The 13,566-nt window shown below is 42.5% G+C and overlaps 2 protein-coding genes across 4 annotated transcripts in view; one reads left to right on the top strand and one right to left on the bottom strand.

Moving 5' to 3' along the window:
- TBCE (tubulin folding cofactor E) overlaps positions 1-7,205 on the top strand; it is a 74,333-nt gene extending 67,128 nt beyond the window's left edge. The window contains exons 13-17 of one of the 2 annotated variants that reach the window (XM_063082681.1): positions 741-894; positions 2,352-2,420; positions 3,010-3,069; positions 6,664-6,755; positions 6,947-7,205. In XM_063082681.1, the coding sequence (XP_062938751.1) occupies positions 741-894; positions 2,352-2,420; positions 3,010-3,069; positions 6,664-6,755; positions 6,947-7,039 (468 nt within the window). In that variant the 3' untranslated portion in view covers positions 7,040-7,205. Of the gene's footprint in view, positions 1-740; positions 981-2,351; positions 2,421-3,009; positions 3,070-6,663; positions 6,756-6,946 lie in introns of those variants that run through there. The other variant, XR_010022304.1, reaches the window with a different exon arrangement.
- The window catches only part of B3GALNT2 (beta-1,3-N-acetylgalactosaminyltransferase 2), a 51,018-nt gene continuing 43,333 nt past the window's right edge, over positions 5,882-13,566 (bottom strand). For both annotated transcript variants that reach the window (XM_063082679.1, XM_063082680.1), the window contains 4 exons: positions 11,956-12,081; positions 11,113-11,272; positions 10,427-10,483; positions 5,882-8,550 (listed from right to left, as the gene is read on the bottom strand). In XM_063082679.1, coding sequence (XP_062938749.1) covers positions 8,416-8,550; positions 10,427-10,483; positions 11,113-11,272; positions 11,956-12,081 — 478 coding nt within the window. In that variant the 3' untranslated portion in view covers positions 5,882-8,415. The remainder of the gene's footprint in view (positions 8,551-10,426; positions 10,484-11,112; positions 11,273-11,955; positions 12,082-13,566) is intronic.

Genomic DNA, 13,566 nt, shown 5'->3' with positions numbered 1-13,566 from the left:
TATTTGGGGCTGGCCGGTTAGCTCAGTTGGTTGGAGCGCAGCCTTTTAACACCAACGTCCGGGATCGGATCCCTACCAGCCAGCGGCCAAAAAAGCAAAAGTTTGAATACAGTAAAGGGTGTGCGATACAGCTTCCCTTTCAGTGGTCAAATACCCTGGTGCATTGAGCAGTGACGGTTCCTTTCTGCCTGGTCCGGAGCATGTTCCACTTATTAGTGCAGGAAAACCTGCCCATCTGCTGCCCTGGGCCCAACTTATCACCATTTCAGGAGGGGCTGGGAATACTGGGAATACTGGGAATTTCGTCGGGGAGAGACGAAGGCGGAAAGAAGACAAACCTCGTCTTCCTTCTCTTTACCAGCCGCTCTTCCCTGGGAAGGGGAGGCCGTGCTGCGGGCACTGTCCTGCGGGCTCACTGGGAGTCACTCCTCAGGCCGGGCCCCTCCTGCCAACCTCAGGTGGGCAGCCTGAGGCCCCCAGAGGAGCCCCGAAATTGGCTCATGGGCAAATCCATATTCTCATGAAGGAAAGGATAAAACGAGTTGTTTCTCCCGAGGAGGCTCCTGAGTTGTGTCAGCGTTAGAGGGGCGAGGTGGGGAGTGCGACTGTGACTGAGCACGGTCTTGGGGCTCTGGATGGATGATCCTGGGTGTGGCTGGGGGAGGAAGGGCCACGTTTTAAGCCCAAACACCTGGTTAGAAAGACGCCTGAAGAGGCTCGTTTTTCTTTCACTCCAACAGATTCTAGCAGAGGAAAGGCGTGGAGCTGAGCTTGATTACCGAAAAGCTTTTGGAAATGAATGGAAAAACGCGGGTGGCCATCAGAATCCCGACAGAAACAGACCCAGTGACGAATTTCTTGCAGCCCATCCGAGATTCCAGCTACTCTGCCTTAGTACGTGCGTGTAAACGCGCGGCCTTTCCTGTGCCGGACTCGCGGCTGGAGCAGTTGTTCCTTGGGTATCAAACGAGGTTCTCAAGGTTGGGGGATGGCTTTTGCTTTTGTCCTTTTCTGGGGGCTTGTATTTTTTTGGCGGCTGGCCTGTAGTACAGGGTCCGAACCCTTGATCTTGGTGTCATCAGCACTACCCTGTAACCAAGTCATTTAGCCGGCCAGCCCCTCCTGGGGCTTCCTGAGCAAGTTCTTATAGATCTCTCAGCAGAAGAAAGCAGAAGACCACGTGGGGACGGTCCTGAAAGGGAGAGATTTGCATCTGGGCTGTGGAAAGCTGTCCTCACACGCAAGCTCTTCTCACGTGTGCACGTGGCCACAGACCTCAGATTTCGGGTGCTGGGTGCCACTCTCCACTTAGGAAAGGTGGGAAGCAATCCTCTTCCTCTCGGTGCCCGCGAGTTCCGATGAGAGCTGAGCACGTCCTAAGCGCTCTGGTCATGAGCTCACTGTGTGTGCTACTGAGTTTGGCATTTGGCATGCCCCGCGGTTCCTCAAATTCTCCAGCCTGGTTCCTCACGCTTTGAAGCTAAGAATTCCTGAGTCTTTGTCCCTGATCTACTTTCCATTTTGGTTTGACTTCATTATTATTCCACTTTTCACTTTTATGCGATTTTCCTTTTTACAATGCAAATTCACTGCACAAATGCCTCAGGCTGGAACATTCTCTCTGGGAACTGCTCTCACGTCACTCCATTAGCTGGCTCTCTTCCTGGCCACTCTAGGTGAACTCTCAGTCACTTGGGGGTGGAGGTGGGGGTGGGGAAGGGAAGGTTTGGAAGCAGCTGGCAGGTATGGTTCAGTATGTCACTGCTAAGAATGCTACAAGACAAAAGCGCAGGTACTTGGGGGTGTTAGAGAAATTCTGTCCCAGGTTGGCCTAGTGCAGGAGAAAAGTACTGTTTTCCTCCTCGAGGCTGGGTTTCCGGGCAGAGGAGCTGGTCTGCAGCGATGGTGTGAGCGCCCAGCCTGGCACTGCACCTTCTGGTTGAAACCTGGTGAAGATGTCCTGTGAATTGTGTCCAAAAGAGTACCAGGTTTCTCCCTCTGGACCCAAAGATGGGGAGCCAAGGTGAACTCTGAATAAAAATTGCAGATATTGAAAGCACAGCCGTGTCTTGCTAGGTTCAGTCACGGCGCTGTCAGTCCTTAAGGAACAGTCACATAACACACCAGTCATGGGGGTTCTGCCTTTGGAAGTGGTCACTGTCCATCTCTCCTAAAAACCAAACATGCAACTGAATAAAAGGAAGCCAGTCCCAGGTTAGTGTATCAGCTGTTGCCAGGCTTATCCTGCGAAAGGGAAAGGCTGTGCTGCCACTTACCTGTACCTTTTTTTTTTTTTCCTCCTTACAATGACCGTTGGTTTCTCTCATCGCTTTTTATTTCTTCTTAAACAGAGTATGGCGCACCTGAAGACGGGGAGCTCAAACCCCAGCAGCCATTTATGCTCAAAAACCAGCTACTAAGTAAGAATCGCAAATTCAAATACTTCTTATTTTTGTTCAGGTCCTTATGTGCTAAAGTTGATAGTGATGGTCTGAGAGGATTAAGTGCACTTTTCTTAAGGAAGTACCCAGGTGCATGCCTGGAGTTTTAAAGAAACAATGAATTCTCCAGCATATCTAAATTCTTATATTGAACGTTGTTGCAAGTCTCATGCTTTAAACTCATCTACTAGTGTTATAAATGTGGGGCGTGTTTGAGTTGTGAACCAAAGTGGGATGTGGAAATCTGTGGCTTTCTTACACTTGAAAACCTAAATTGTCAGGAGAGGAGCCCTGAAGGGGAAAGGAGAGGAATGTAGTGTTTGTTGGGCGGGCTGTCTTTGTTGTTAGCGGTTCGTGGACGTATTATATGTGTTGCCGAAGCGAGCACTAACTCACAGAAGTTTTAATAGAAGAAATTTTAAACATTAATAAAACCTATTCCTTTATTAGGACTGACTCAGAGTATACCGAACAGCTTTATTATTTGGTAATCCCTATTAACTTCACATATAATTTAAATCCTTTTTATAGTAAATATCGTTTAGTCTTTTCCCTTTTTTCCTTCAAGCACTGAAGATAAAATGTCCTAATCAACTTGATCAGAAAGTCCTAGAGAAACAACTGCCAGGTAAGAGTGGGCCTCGCCTTCCCTTCCTTATGCTTCTGAGTCGCTGGCTGCAATGAAAGCATTCAGTTCCTAGCTGAAAGTGCGGACCTCACCGCTTACAGGTCTTCGTTAGTCTTTTATATTCTAAAATACAATCAGTCATGCTGATTGCTCCCCCACCCCCCAGAAAGTTCAGGTCTCCCACAACTTTATCAGCTCATTTAGAAAACAGTTCTGTTAAAATTGGAATCCCCTATATATGATTATATCTTTAACCAAAGCTGGCTCAGCCTTTCAGAGGAATTCCCCAAGCCCTGCTGTTTAGTTCTCAGATTGTCGCCCTAGGGATTTCCTTGTCCACAGAGACTGTTACACTGGGTTTGAGATCTGTCTTATCTTCCCTTATGAAGGAAGACACACGTCCTAGTGAACTGAATTGTTGAGTTATTGGGACATTTGGGCCTTTTCTTCCATTCTGCTGCAGAAACACTTCTCAGATGCTGTCTGGTAATGGACACACTGAATAGTAGTTCGAAAACTACTTTAGAACTTTTTAAAAAACATTTGTGCTATTGGAATTGAATTAGTTTTATTTGGAAAATAATTTGGGTCGACAAATTAGATCAACATAACTTACCTTGAACTCACTCAAAAGAAATTAAATTATAGTCTATCTGTTTGGATATGCTATGGTACTGTGAATTCTCAAGATTAAATTTGATTCATAGCTGAACGCTAAAATGTAAACAGGTTAAATTTAGAGCAGTGAGGATATCAAGAAGAAATGAAATATACATCAGCCTAAATGACCGGTAAACTATGTTTCCTCGTTTGCCTGTCAGTGCAGTAAATTCACATTGATTTTTAAATTTGTTTCTAGCAGATAAAACAAGCTTACCATGGCATTGCTTATGGGAGGTCTTGGTTGTATTCAAAGTAGTAACTTTCTGATTGATAACCATCCATTAGTGTTAATTTACCAGCATTTCTCCATTTTTTGTTTACTAGCAATCCAATTTCTATTCCTGTGATATGTAATTTTGCTGCTGTTATATAATGATGAATTAGATTAGTGGTTCCCTCTACATTTTTCTGTTTTCAAACTTAAACACTGTCAGTAAAGGCCCTTGTGGGGACACACTAGTGAAAGAGGGCCAGAATATTTTGCTAATGTTTTTGGCTTTTGACTGTCTTCTGAGAGTCACTTACTTACCCATTTTCGTTAACACCACCGTTTTCATGCTCTGTGTTTTATTAATCTTTGGGTGAAACTAGGGATCAGAATTATCCATAGGAATTATATGTAATAATTCTTCAAGCTATTCAGAATCTCAGTCCTAAATTCTATAAACTCAGCAGTAAGCCAGATTACAAGAGTTCTTACTATTCTTATGCCAAATGCTGTAAATATCTAACCACTGTCATAGATAAATATCCTTTAAAAAGAAAAGGAATAAAGAAATGTAAATTACTGCAACACCATTTTGCCCATTAGAGTAGCAAAAATTAAAATACTGGCTGGCAAAATCATTATAACCTTTTTATAAAGTCATGTAGTAATTGCTATGAAAAATCAAAAATACATATATGCTTTGACCAAGCATTCTATCTTGTAGCACTTGTAATAGTAAAAATAAAAACAATCTAAATGTTTACTGACGGGGAAATGGTTGAATAAACTCTGGCAGAACCATAGCATGTACTACCACACATCATTAGAATGGAGCAGGTCTAGAGCTATACTATTTAAATTTAAATTAATTAAAATAAAAAATTCAGTTGCTCTTACTAGCCATGTATCGGGTGCTCAATAGCCCCTTGTGGCTGCCATGTTGGACGGTGCATGTCTAGAGGAATTGGTTCAAAGATATATCATCATATAATAAACACAAGTACTAGATCAATACATATTGTAGAACATAGGTAGTCTCACCACTGTCTTCACACTGTGTCCTCACATGGCAGAGAACAGAGCACAAGAGTGAGCTCCCGTGTCCCTTTTCATAAGGGCACTAATTCCGTTCATGAGGACACCACCTTCATGACCCAATTACCCCTGACACCATCACACTGGGAGTTAGGTTTCAGCATATGAATTTTGGAGGGACACAAACAGTCCGTCTGTAGCATCTGTCAGTAGACCATAAGCTCTGAGACGGCAGGGCCCACGGATGTCTGACTTACTCTTTGTATTTCTAGTACCTGGCACTTGGTAGGTGCTTATGAGGCTGTAGGAAGGGGAAAGGAAAGCTCCCCGTAAAGGACTTGGGCATTCAGCTTGCCTAGCCTGTGAACTGGTGCGGTTTTCCATTAGGTTAAAGGTTGAATGTTCCAGTCTCCACTACAGGGACACATTCCCCCAAGATCCAAGTTTTCTTGAGCCCCATACTAAAAAAAAAGCCTGGAAGTACACCCATCAAACTTTTAACACTGGTCACAGGGAGCTAAAAATACAATTGCCTATCTCTATATTTTCTGAATGTTAAGACAATCATGTGTTACCATACTAGAAACAGTAACGTTATTTAGATTATTATGTGCAAATTGCCACTTTCTTCTACAGACCCAGTACAAGTAGGTAGATTTCTTACAGAATTGTTTTATGACCAAACTTTTTGTTTCTGGCATGGATCAGGAATGTGACATTTTCCACTGGTGTGCAAGAGTTAACCCCTCATTAACCACCCTCCAAACAATGAAAGCCAATCTGCCTAAATCTTTTGAAAGGACTGCATTATCTGTCACATCTGCACACATAAAAGAGCAAATTGTGTTAATTAAAATGATGGGTTCTATTAAGTATTCAATACATACATGAACAAAAAAAGGCCAGTTTTTATTCTAAAATAAAGATAACATTTATTATCACAAGTTGCATAAAAACACACAGCTGTTACAAAAATTATTCGATAGAAAAATATTTGAATACATTGTGATATTTGTAGGAACACCACACTATTGCTGTACCCCCAGCTAAAGCTTCAAAGAAACTATATTTCTCATAATCAAAATATCCAATATTTAGCACAACCCATCTTTGGAAAGAAGTTCATAGTGTTTTCTGAACAAACCAAAGCATTTATTTTATGTTACATTCCCATGCCTGGCGGTCACTTGTATGTGTGTGTTTAACTACAGAATGGTGGCGCTGGAAGGGACCTTATAGGTCACTTAGTCTACACTTTCATTGTACAGAGGAAGGAACTAGGGCCAGAGAGGCTGAGACATGCTCGGGGGCCCGAGCCCTACTCTGGTGTTTTTTCAGTAACTCAGAAGGAAGTAATCACACAGGTTTAAAAGGAAAACTTAATGATTTCACTCCTATTTATTCTTCTGTGCTGAGACTATCTTTAGGGTTTACTGAGATTAAGGAAGGAACATGAGACGCTACTGAGCTAGTATGAAAGCTCATTGTCAACGGGCACTTAGTCAGACACCAGCCTTGTTTCTCAGTTTCCCAAGCAGCTCAGGAAGTGGTGGAAAGACTGAAGCCTCTTGCTAGTCACGTGCTTGGGCAAATTGCTCATGAGGACCGACAGATGCAGTTGTGGGCATGTGAGCCCGTTTACAGGTACCTGTCATTTGAGAGAACTGCTGTTTCTTTTTTTTGGATAGACTCCATGACAATTCAAAAGGTGAAGGGACTGCTGTCACGTCTTCTCAAAGTTCCTGCGTCAGACCTTCTCTTGTCCTATGAAAGTCCCAAAGTAAGTTGCCCAGCAAAATAAAAGGTCAAGCTCAGTGCCCCACAGAACACTGCTTGATTCTAAATGGAGACCATACATCTGCTGGACTGCAAGGGTGACCTGCTGTTTGGGGCAGGGGTGGGGGAGTATGTATGACATGCTTTGTCAGGTCTGTCTGAATCTCACCCCCACCCTCTTTGTTCTAATTTTAGATGCCAGGCAGAGAAATTGAACTAGAAAATGACCTACACTCATTACAGTTTTATTCTGTGGAAAACGGAGATTGTCTATTGGTGCGATGGTAACAACCAATAAAATTTAGATAGACTGTTTATCATGATTGGGGGTCACCGGAAATAACTGACTGAAACAATCCTACTGTCAGAAAAGGAGGTTTTACAACTTGCCTTCATAAAGGATGTGTTTTTCAGTGGGAAGAAACCATTTCTAGACTTGTATATAATAGCAACAATAAAGGCTCTGAACCTACTAATGATTTTCTGATCTTACTTCATATTTATTTTTACAGTTCATCACTGCATTTAATTATGGGAAGATTTAAATATTAAATAGAAACTAGCTAGTCTAATAAAATCTGAACACAGTTAATGTCTGTCCTAAGACTAGTTTTAATGGCATTCTCTATTGATACTATTTTAAAAGGTTACCAGAATGATTTGGTTGCTCATTTTGGGAAACGTCCCTTAAACTTAGAAGGAAGACACCCTCCACTATGTAATAACGTATGCCATTATCTGTCGCTTCTCAGTCGCGCTATTTTGAGTGCTTAAAAAATTAAATCGCATGCTTTTCCCTAAAGTTACACCTAAACTGAGCATATCTTCTAAACAGAAGATTCCCAGCTCTGACTGAAATTTACTTGTATTAGGTAAACATTAGGCAGGGATCGAGGAAGCAAAACCAATTCTTTCAAAGGGTCAACAATTTCAAGACCCCTTCTGTGTGGCGCTGAAGCCTGAGAGGTATTTGCTTGTATTCATATTCACAAAAATCGTGTTTTTAAAAATAGTACTAAACTGTGGCCTTCAGGATTAATGTTAAATGACAAAAGAACTTCTTTAAAACCAAGGTCTAGAACAAAATAATAGTGGTTCCTTTTCAAATTCAAGTTGCACACTCCATTCAGAGACCCACAGAGTCTGGCATTATTTCCAGAAATCCCAAACTTTGGTATAAGTTACCAGCGTTCATACAAGAGCTCACATGATCATACAGCATTTCTGAGAGTTCTTTTTGGCCTGTGATTATCCCAATTAAACCATACAGAGCTCTTCTGCAATCCAGGTTGAAATTCAAACTCTGTTACTAAAGATTTCCAAACTATGCCAAGTTTTAACCAAAAATGATAGGTAATGATCAATTACTAATAATGATTCATCAGGATTTAGAAATAGTTTTTCCTTTTACAAAACAATTTGGTATTTTTCAAATCATCTTCTAACATGTAAATGACAGCTTCTCTTATGCTATAGTATCAGCTGACTTAGGAAACTTGTGCAAACAGTAAGAAACACCACAATGATTCCAGGTGAAAGTACCAGCCTAGAACTCTCCTGAAAGTCCGTACAATCTCTTGCCAAGCCTGGGGCTTTCCTCAGACTTCCGCTCACATTATCGTTTGCCTCCCCTGATCTTTCAACGCTGCTCATTCAAATTCCTGTCACCTTGCTTCACACTGACAGGGGTCACCGCACGTTTCCTTCAGTCTCCACAGTTCCGTCAGCTCCTGTGGAGAATACTGAGGGGAGGACAACATCCCTGTCTCACAAGTCTTCTCACACAGCCACAGGCTGTCCTGTTGAAACACAAAACAAAACATATCCGAGTGTGAAACTTCTAGAGGAAGGGACAGCACGCACACAGGCAGCTCCTGTGTAGTCTAATGAAGCCAAAATGACCTCAAGGACAACTCCGTGCGTGAACTGGCTCATGGGGGGCGGCATCTCCTGACTCCTGCAATCCTGTAGCTGGAGTGCAGAGATGAAGTGTGTGGATTACGAGTTAGCAAATGGAATTCTATAGAGAAAGTCTGGAAACTACAAGTAGTTTCATATTTGCTATTAAAGAAAAGGGGGCTATACAGCAGCACTAACAACAGTTACTTCAGTTGTTTAAGGCATGGTGTTATACACTAAGGTCAAAGGTTCAGGTCCCCGTACAGCCTCAAAAAAAGTTACTATTCTGAAGAAATGCTTATAATAATCTGGGGACTCTGTCTAGTGCCTTATAAATATTATCTCATTTAATTCTCACAGTAACTGTGGGAGGTAGGAATTACTTACCTTTTGCCAATGAGAAACTGAAACTAAGAGGTAATTAACTTGCTGAAGAGGTGTAGGAGGGTTTAAAGACTCCTAGGCCCAAGTTCTTAACCACTGGACCACTTCCCAGCTGGCTTGTTTCCAGCAATGCAGCAGAACAGCCCATTCAACTAGAGATCACAGAAATACTGGATAAAATTTAAAATCTTTTTAAAAGCACAGCTGAATACTCTGGTGGGGAAGGAGAAGAAACAGTAGGAGAAAGTTCTAGAGTCAGCATGTGCCGTGAAGGCATCAACCGATCCTCATGTCTGGGGACTGGAGAGTGATCAGAGATGGCCACATTCAGCAGGTGGCTTGTCTGTCTCAGCCTTGCCCCTGAGTGGGATGGAAAGCAGTCTCCCCAGCATCTGTAACCACGGCCTGCGCTTAGGTGGGTCTGGGACTGGTAGCCCCAAAAGTCCTAAGCCAGAAATTTGAGGTATTCACTGATGGTAGTGCCCTTAGGTGTATGGCAGAAAAAAATGTAAATTCTCTCAATTGGACTGCATTTGGCCTCGGTTTCCAAAGACATGAGGTTACGATAAAAAAAAGTTTCTCAACACATCAGGAAACAAGCTCCATGAACAAGTCTGCAGAAAAAAACTACAGAATCAGACCTGCAAAGACTACAAATGTCAGAAACAGAAAATAATTTACTGTTAAGTAAATTAAAGATTGGACTGAAAGTATGGCAAAGGAATTGGACTATCAAAGCTCATCAAGTAGCTTAGGTTTATTTCTTGTTCACTCCTGAGCTGAGGGTCCAGCTCTTTGCAGAGTTCCTAACTGGCAGGCACTGCCCATTCCCTCTATGTCCCATGCACCTTCCGTGGCCAAAGTGAAAGCTGCAAGAATCCAGAATTCAACAGAAAACTGAGGCAAAGGCCAGTTTTGTGCTTGTTTCTTCCCAAGACTCCTACTTTCCACTTGGTCTCTGTAGGTTCATGTCTTCTTCCTGGTCAGCAATGAGTGTGTTTTAAACGTCATCTTATATTTTATCCAATGTTTTAATATTTCCATCAGTCAGAAGGGTCGAAGGGTCCTTAGACCCCCACATTGCTGGAAACTCAACAGCAATGTCATTAAGTTTTAAAGCTGCAAAGAATTTCCAATCAAATCTGTGAAAACCTACTTCTTTGTGGGTAGGGGAACTTTCACTCATAACACTTCTTCTCGGTTTAAGCTCAGAAGAATACTGTGTGAGAAATCACCTGGGTAGATTACTGTGAATCAAACCAAGAGCACAGCTAACGTGCCAGAGCACCTTCCCTTCCTTCTTTCTGCCCAGGGTTTGCTAGACATTAGACAGAGGCCTCACTTCTTCTGCTTGTAAGAACCCTGAGGGCAGCCCCCCTCAGACTGGCTTACCTGGTATCTTCTAGGTCCTATGGCTGCCATCCAAATGCCCATGCTTACATCTTCACCCTGTGCATGCCCCATAAAGTTTAAATGCAAAAGTTTAAATGCTATTTCATTTCTAAAAACAATGTCACACACACTCCCATAATAAACAATCTTTCTACTTTGGTGTGTTATTCTAATTTGAAATGCCAAACACGGATTAACACTGATACACACTAGGTCAAAGCTAGTGGCCATTACTATGAAGCACCCACAGCACAAGGTACTGAGAAGGTCAGAGAGGGAGTAGACGGCCCACTCTTCTCAGGGACCCTGAACTCCCAGCACCAACAGTGGGAAGACTGAGTGTGTCTCAGAACTAGGCAGCGCTGCTCACTGGCACTGTGAGCGCAATCAGCAAGGAGAGAGTGCTCCTCTACTCTTCCTTCCTAGGAATACAAATCTTTATATTCCTCCAGGACCACACTTGTAAATACAGGCTGAAAACACAAGTAGGCTCAAAAAAGACAGGGACAGAATTTAGAGCCAAGGTTTGAGGGACAGAATCTGTCCCTAACCTTTGCAGGGTGATTCCTACACTGAACAACATGCTTCGCCCCGAGGTAAGCTGGCTCCACTTTCAGCGATAGGATACTGTGCCGGATGGAACTTGGTTTGACGAGCGTCCACGTAGGTAAGAAATCCGCAATTACCTGATACGTCTTTAATCTCCCCGAGTTGCTTGCCAGCCAGCTGACAATGTCCCTGGAGATCACATACCCTGACCCACATGCAAAGGCAGGGTAAGCAGGACTCGGGTACTCCAACTCCTGCCACTTTCCAGTTCGGTCAACAGCCCAATTCAATCTGAAACTGAGATGGGAAACAGTGCGGATTCTCGGTGTGGGTCTGACACACATCCCGCCACTGTCAAACCTGCCTCTTTATCACCACTACAAAGGGATGCGCTTGAAGAAGCAAGGAGAGAAGAATGAGACGATTTACTTGAATCTGATGAGAGGCATTATTTACCCAGCAGAGTTTTATATAAGAGACTGGTGTATTAAATTGTCTCAAAGCTGCATTTGTGAAGTTTCTAAATGGAAAGCACCAGAAGATCACCCTGTGTTTTAACGTATACTAAGAAAACAACCAACCAACTAACCAAAAAACCCAAATCAGTAATTCATCCTGTATTCTTGAAGAGACACGGAAAATGGTTTCAGATGTGTCACAAATTTATTCTAACATGACATGTTCAGCAGTTTCTAATTTTAAAAAATATAATAATTTGAGTTCTGTTTACTTTGAGGGCATGAGAATAAAAAGCCGTATCGTTCTCCCTCCTTCATTACATTAGTCTGAGGCTTTTCATTAAGAAAAAAATGTTTTCTTCTAATTTTAGAGTGATAAAATACAGTCACCGAGGAGTCTGCAAGGAAATTTTCTATCTCAACCATATTCTTCTTGTGAAAACATGACTTGCGTATTTCATTCTAAATTAATTACATTTGATCAGGTACATGAATGTTGACAGGTAATGATGTCTAACTTACTTCCCCCACCAAAAATTAGGCCCATCCAGATTCTTTTGGGCAATTCTATTAAACACAGCTTCTAAGTCTATGTAACAGTCGTCATCTGTCTTCAGCAACAAGTTGAAGCTGGTTGTTTCCACAGTCCTGTTGGCAAAAAAAAAAGAGTATGAAGGTCAGTGCAGCCATCCAAGGAAACAAAGCAGCGCCAACGTGGTGGTACCACCACCATTTTACTCACAACTGTACCTGCACTACCGCACACTCTTTCAGTGTCTTAGTCCTCAAACGCTGAGAACATCTGCTCTGACAGCACACTGCTGCCATCGACTACAGCCCTCGCTTGATGTTTACTTAGTGGCATATCACACAGAAGTACAAGCTGATTTTAAAAGGTAAAGTGAAGAAAAGGCACAATGAAAAAAAATCTGGCTTACGTGGAACGTGTGTTCCAACAAATGCTTCTGAGGCGTCTTCCGAGTCAGGCTGCCAAACCTACTGAACATTTGAACCTTGCCCCATGTGCCCCTAATAACAAAGGCCCAGAATAATGGGACACTGTCATACAGAACACTGTTGTACAAGATGCATTCTATTCGACTATCTATATAACACTCAAGATATTTTGTTTTAAAAAAAACTGAGTTATAACATCAAAACATATTTTCCCTTGGAAACAATTTCCAGCTATTAAACTGTCATAAGTGATAATTTGGAAGGCACAGGAGGGTGACTTCATTTATCTAGACATCAGAAAATCTAATGGCAACTAAAGACAAACTTGACCCCTTCATTTCACACTACAAGCCCTGTACATCTCTGTTTAAAAATGCAGTCTTGCTAGGGAACCGTTAGTCATGACACAGAAATCTCAGTGAAAGAAGTCTGGAGAAAGCTTTACTAGGTCAAAGAATGGTGAATTTAACAACAATGGGTCCACACCAAATAGTGTAACCCTGTGTTTCTAAAGTTTATTTCTAATTTACAGCATGAGACAAGCATAATATTTATTTGCTAATGAGAAATAAACTTTTCTGATAAAGGACATTTAGGTCACTGCTGACTCAACTGAAAAAAGAAAGACAAATTAAACTGTCATTTAGGGTTTGGAGGGTGACGGGTAGTGTGGGCTGTGGGGTGGCAGGTCCTGGAGCACAGCCCCTTTGGAAGGTTGCTGCAGCCATCCAGGCAGAGAGGGTGACAGTCCAACTAGACAGCAGCAGTAGAGACTGAGGGGAGAGGCCAAGGTCTCAGGGATGAGTAAGGAGTTGAAGAGATAAAACTGAAACTGAAGGTAACATCTGTAGTGAATGGAACTTCCAGACCTGGGGGTCTCTCTACAGAAAGCCCTAGAACCCCACAGTCCCGAATCCTACCTTTCTGGGCCTCCGTTCCCACTCCTCACCTCCTCACCTCAGACTCACCTACAACTGGAACTCTCATTAGTAACTCTGAGTTAAAAGAAGGTTCTTTTTCTTACTACAGCTGTCTAAACTCAATCCTGGTATTCTAGTCACATCCAAATTTCCAACCCTCATTTACATCTGTCCTCTGCCCACAGGATGACTCCTAAATTCCATTAATTTGTCCCAGCTAGGAAAGGTTACCTTCCATAAGCTAATGAGACCACCT

Source organism: Cynocephalus volans, chromosome 18, assembly GCF_027409185.1.
Source record: "Cynocephalus volans isolate mCynVol1 chromosome 18, mCynVol1.pri, whole genome shotgun sequence".
Taxonomy (NCBI): Eukaryota; Metazoa; Chordata; class Mammalia; order Dermoptera; family Cynocephalidae; genus Cynocephalus; species Cynocephalus volans.
This window is presented reverse-complemented; position numbering and strand designations above follow the sequence as displayed.